At 29.3% G+C, this 6,587-nt stretch overlaps 1 protein-coding gene across 1 annotated transcript; it reads right to left on the bottom strand.

Annotated features, from left to right (window-relative positions):
* Positions 1-1,110: 1,110 nt before the first annotated feature.
* Positions 1,111-2,344, bottom strand: LOC107483510 (pathogenesis-related protein 10). The gene is made up of 2 exons (XM_016104134.3): positions 2,057-2,344; positions 1,111-1,529 (listed from the first exon to the last, which is right to left on the bottom strand). Exons 1-2 carry the CDS (start codon positions 2,235-2,237, stop codon positions 1,237-1,239), a joined length of 474 nt encoding a protein of 157 aa, XP_015959620.1. The 5' UTR covers positions 2,238-2,344; the 3' UTR covers positions 1,111-1,236.
* Positions 2,345-6,587: the final 4,243 nt, after the last annotated feature.

Below are 6,587 nucleotides of genomic sequence, written 5' to 3'. Positions count from 1 at the left end.
TCCAGTTTTCATCGGTTTTAGCCGGTTCGTTATGGGTTCAACCGGTTCATTTTGGTTCTCTTCCTTAACTGGTCCTAACCTTGGACCGGACCGGTATAGGATCTGATTTATCGGTTTTTTGGTCGAACCGACCGGTCCAGTCCGGTTTTTACAACTCTGGCTGGGCGTACTTCATGATTTTTTAAAAGTAACTTATTGTTGCGTTTAGCAACAAGAAGGCAAGAAATTAGTTCAGGATATTTTTTAAATTCTTTTTCTCAATACTGCTGCTGCAGGAGCACATTTGCATGGAATGTCGAAAACGTTTTCTCTAACATGTCATTATCGGTTATCTTTTCTCCACATAATTTCATTCGTGAGGTAATTGGAACATTACTGAATTATATTCATTTATGGATTTAAAATCTTGTAAACGCAAGTGCGTACACTCATATCGGGCTTGAGAAAGTATCACTGTCTTTTGATGATTATACATTTCTTCAAGATTTTTTCACATATCTACAGGATCTTTTAGTGTGAGATATTCATTTTTTCATCCTTCGCCAAGATGACAACGAAGGAAGATCATAGCTTTAGCTTTATCCTTCTGGGATGCATTATTTTCAACCTTAATGGTATCTTCAAAATCTATTGAATCAAGATTGATTTGAGCATCTAGTATCCATAATAAGTAGTTGTTTATAGATATATCAAGAGCATTAAATTCAATATGAGAGAGTTTTGACATAATGAAAATTTATTACCTGAGTTTTCCTATATTTTGATCAGAATTTCGTACTGATAACGTGTTGTGAAATAAATAACTAATAAATAAAAAATAAATATAAAATAAAAAAATATAAATAAAATACTCTACTATCAGTATTCACTAATATTATTATCTTAATATAATAGAGATGATTCATATATATTTATATATATAAATTGCAGCATGCATAAAGACAAAGAAAGAAGAGTATTTTTATATTCATAGTGTGTTCCAATTGCTTCGGCCTATATCCTTATTTATATATGTGCAATATTAACTTTTTCAAATCTTAAAAATCTTGTACCGTCTTTCATTCAATGTTTGTACCGTCTAAAAATATTTAATTGAAAAAATAAGTCATGTTGAGTGGACACTCAGTAAATATTCATATTATAACACAATGCAAGTTTTAAAAAGATTTTAAAAGACTGCATAACATAAAACCTCCTCCATAATAAATGCAAGCTAATTAAGCACAAATTATTTAATTAATAATCAGGATTAGCCAAAAGGAAAGCCTCAACAAGCTTAACAACACCTTCCACTTTGGTTTGAGAAGTCTTAAGGTCTTGTTCACTCATCTTAGCATCACCCTTTGTGAAGAACTGAATATGAACCTTCCTAAGGGACCCTCCATTGGGTGCTTCCACCATTTGGCTCTCAAATTGGACCTTCTCCAATGTCTCAACCAACCCTGTTCCCCCAATTATGCTGAAGTTGTACACAAACTTTTCAGCATCAATTTCATCCACTCTGTGAAGAATATACTTGCTTTCCCCACCTGTAACAAAATTCTTTTTTATTATTGTTACTAATTTGACATCATGATCATTAACTAATAGTTAGTTCATTTAAGGAATTTAACAATTGTTTTCCTTAAGAAGAAGTGATACCCCAATAACCATAGTATATCATAGTAAAAAAAAAAAAACACTATAACACAAATAAAATTTGAAAAATAACTCCAATATTTTTTAATGCCCTTAATAATTTTATTTAGTCTTTTTACAGAAGGACTATTAATTTGCTAATTCATATAAAGAGAGATTAAAATCACTTTTATTTACTTGAGAAAAACACACACACGCATATTTGACATTATCAAAAAATAATAATTGTATTATTTTGTGTTTTTTATATTTTTATAATATAAAAATCAATATTTTAGTTTTTGAATTTTTTATCAATGATTTTTAACACTAAGAATAAAAAATATACAAAAGATATAGAGGAAAATAGCACATGTAACAGTACTACCCTTCTAAGCTATATATGTATGATGATGATGATGATGATGATCTAGGGTACCTTCAAGGATGGTGATCTTCTTGATGGTTCCAGCAGCTCCATCACCGTGAGTGAATTCAATACTTTGAATGGGTTCGACGATCTTGGGGATGAGATTGTGAAAATCTAAACACATGGCTTTGAAGAGCCTCGCAGGAGGCACAGCAACAGGAGTAGCATATTCCTGAGTAACAACACCCATTAATATATTAATTGTTCTTAGTTGAAGATGGAGTGTGTACAGATTTTTTATCTATGCATGATATATGCTGTGATTTAGGATTTGGAATTATCTCTTTTAGTGGCAACAATAAGTTTCTATTTCAAGGGAGAAACAACAAGCATGATAATATATTATATGTTCTTAAAATTTTTTATGTCAAATTAATTAATTATTGTATATTTATGTATACATACATTATTTATCTTATGCTAGGGAAAGGGACATTTTGGCGTCAATAATGTCAATGCCTAACTTTCACATGATAATATATGAATTATTAAGAATCATTTTAGGCTATCCTAATTGAACTGACAGCTAATTTGATCGAAGTATTGACTTATTGAGTCATTAGTTTAACTAATAGATGATTGTTGGTTGAATTAATTAATTTAGTTATAATTAATTAAATAAATATACAAAATTATAAAAAATAAAATTTAAATTTAAAACGCATGAAGAATTAATGCTTGTTTTTTAAATATATAAAAATATAGTTTAGTTTTATTTATTTAATACATGCTAAAAAATAAAAAATAAAACATTTTATAAAAATATTAGAATTTAGTTTATTTTACCTTATAATATATATATGATAAAAGTTACTGTGTCAAAAAAGTGAAAAAAAATAAATTCGATAAGTAATAACAGGCAGTACACTAGGTATCTTTTAAATTTATTCTTTAAACAACCTTTTATTACATCAATTTAAAAAATAAATAAAACAAATACATCTAAATAGATTTTATGTTTTTTAATTTAAAATTCAAATTAAAAAAATAATTTCAAAATAATTAAAATCCAACAATTCAATTTTAAACATGTTAATCCCTAATACATCCAAAAGCAAACCCCGGAGTAAAAACAACAAAAGCTTCATTCCATTAAACAATTCTAACACAGACCTAAAGTCAGTGCCTCAGATTCCTCTTCCGTCGCCAGTCTCTGCCCGCACTCTCTTCCTCCCGCGTCGGTCTCCTCCCCCTGCGCAGCTCTCGCATACCTCGTTCCTCCCCTGTGCAACTCCATCATGCCACGCTACTCCTCCTGCGCAGCTCTGTCGTGCCGCCTTCCTCCTCCACGCCGCTTCCTCTGCGTCGAAAACACTCCTCGGGTATTTAGATGTGGCTGTGTTGATAATTTTTGTTCACTATTCTGCATGATTTGTAGTGCTTTTTCTTTCCTATCTTGTCCTTTTTTTTGTTAATAAACGTGTTTATGCTGTTTTTGCTGGCTTTTTTTTCTCGATTAATGAAAGGCATCATAATTTTGGATGTGTTTATATTGTTCTTGTTTTTTTTTCTGATTAATTAAAGCATAATTTTGGATGTGTTTTTTTTTTGTTTTTTTTAATCTGGTTAATGAAACGTTGTATAATTTTAAATATTTTTATGTGTTTAATTAGAGCCAGCTAAACCTGTAATCAGGCTGTTGTAAAAGAGTAATTACATTCTAATTTTGGATATGTACATAATTTTTGTTCACTATTATGCATGATTTATAATTCTTTGTCTTTTTTTTGTTGTTTTCTATTTTTTGGATTAATGAAACTCAGCATAATTTTGGATGTGTTTATGCTGTTTTTTTCTGATTAATTAAAGGCAGCATAATTTTAGATGTGTTTATATTGTTGTTGTTTTTTTATTCTGATTACTAAAAGGTTGCATAATTCTAAATGTGTTTATGTGTTTAATTGGAGCCAGCTAAGCTTGTAATCAAACTGTCATGAAAAAATAATGACATTCTAGTTTTAGATGTGTAGATAATTTTTTCACTATTCTGCATTATTTGTAGTGGTTTGTCTCCTCTTTTTTTTTTATTTGTTTTCGATTAATGAAAGATGACATAATTTTATATGTGTTTATGCTATTTTTTATTTTTTTCTCTATTAATGAAAGGTAACATAATTTTGAATATACTTATGTTGTTCTTGTTTTATTTTTTTTCTGATTAATTAAAGGCAACATAATTTTAAATGTGTTTGTGTTTAATTGGACCAACTGAGCTTATAATGATATTCTAGTTTTAGATGTGTAGATAAAATACTTATAATTTTTTTTTATATGAAGCAGAAAAATTTTACTATATGAGAGAACAATATGGTCTTAATGAAAGAGAGAGAGAGAAAGATTGGTGATGATGAAGTTAGTACATTACGAGAGAGGGAGAAAATAAAAGAAATGCTTTATTATAGTGATAAGGAGTTAGAGATTTTTTAGTTGATAAAATTTAAAATGAAAGTGATTCCTTAAAATAGAAAATAGGATTAATTAAAAAATTAAAATAATAAAATATTAGATTTAAAGACTGAATAAAGACTGAATTTTGTTGTACAAGTAGCATTTTCCTTCTATTAAATCGGAGGATCTTGGTTTACACTTCACAGCACAACATCCATCCATGATGGTTGTAATGACCCAATTTTCAGTATGTCTAGATCATACCGGAAACTGAGCGCTACTAACTTATCTTCCTAATTATTATCTATTATTTATTATATGAGCCTGATTCGTTGTTAAGAGCGTAGTTATTTAGCGAGGTACTTTTTTTTGAAAACGTTTGGACTAATAAACAGAATCATTCACAATCAATACGCAAATAATAACAAATACAATAGTTATAAACAACCACACTTATATACATCTCAAACAGTTAACAATATTCAGTTATCCAGCCTTTATTAGAGTAAAGATCTTTAGTTAAAACACCCCTAGATATAGCTAGATAATAATTATATACATATATACATACAACATCCCAGGCCCTGACCTGTTCAAGAAATCCTTTAAACTGGCACCCAAGCTAGCCTAGACTCTATACTCACATACTCTAAACTACTAAAGCAAGGGAAAGTGTTATCTAGGTCTTCAAGACTCAAGTCAGGTGAAATGTCATCAAAAGGTGAAAGATCATCTTCCACTCCTCTGCACGATCATACATTGCTATATGACGTCTCACTGGTACTCCATCAAGTAGTCACATAACAGGAGTCTCGTACATAGGATTTAGGTTACAGTTCGTATACAAACTATTGAGATAATAGTATGCCCAAGATCCAATCTATCATGATTGGTTCTCGTGCAAGTGGGAGATTGTTGGGAATAAGGAGTATGACCACAATCCAATCAATCATGTTTCAAATAATTTGTTACTGTTATTATATTAAAATGTTAATATAATAACGTCCTAGATTAAATTTAGAGATTTATTATTATGATAGTGATCATAATATTGAGAAATAAATCTTTTATAATTTAATCTAAATTGTTCTTGGTCATAGGATTATTAAAAAGGACATTAATAATCCGGAAAGATCAATATATATATAATGGTCTTCATTGGATGAAAATTAATAGATCTCATTTATTAAATTATATATATAGATGGTACATATAGAGATATGACCATTGAACTGACTCACTTTGAGAATTCCTAATGGTTATAATTACCGCATATTTGTCAATAGGATATTCTCAAGATGAACATAGTAATAGAGTTTCCTTTGACCTGCGACTGTCATAGTAATTAACAATGTATTTATTATACTTTGATTCCGGACACCTAATACCCTAGGGTGCTAGTTGAATGGATATTGGGTATGATTTAAATACTTGTAGAATTAATGTTAGTCAATAAGGAATCCGTCAACTCTCGGTAAAGAGTTTGAGCTCTATGATTATAATGAATGAGATGAATAAAACCTTGGCCAAGGGGATTGAGTGAATGAAGAAATGAGTTTCTTAGGTCATTCACAGTTCATTATAATAATGGTAACAAGTTAGAGTTTGACAATTAAACCATACTCTAAAGGTTAACCAAGAGTTGGAAAGATGGAAGGAATTATACTTTGTTCTTCTGAGGTTCTTAGTAAAAATATATTACTTCATACTATCGGGTCGTTGAGGAGTGTTGCTAGACGCCAACCTTGATTAGTAAATTTAGTATGACTAATTTACTACCCGCTTAGTATTGAACCTATGGGGTCACACACTAACGAGTGTTCTAACCTTTGCTATAGAATTATTTAATTATTATTTTGATTTGATCAAATAAATAATTATATTAATTCAGATGGAATATTATTATATTTTTTGCTAGCACCAAAAATATAATAATAGTATGATAATTGAGAATATTAAATGAGATTTGAGAATAATTAGTTATTCTATTTCTAAGTTTGAATTATAAAGTTGGATGAGATCCTAACTGATTCTGTTTCAAATTGAGTTATGATATGATTCATAAAAATTTGAATGATTCAGATTTGGAATTTTAAGATATGATTTAAATTTGAATTGAGAATCAAATTTAAAATCAGTAACAAATCTCATA

Source organism: Arachis duranensis, chromosome 4 (genome assembly GCF_000817695.3).
Source record: "Arachis duranensis cultivar V14167 chromosome 4, aradu.V14167.gnm2.J7QH, whole genome shotgun sequence".
NCBI lineage: Eukaryota > Viridiplantae > Streptophyta > Magnoliopsida > Fabales > Fabaceae > Arachis > Arachis duranensis.
The sequence above is the reverse complement of the archived record's forward strand: the minus strand, read 5'-3'. Positions and strand labels throughout refer to the sequence as shown.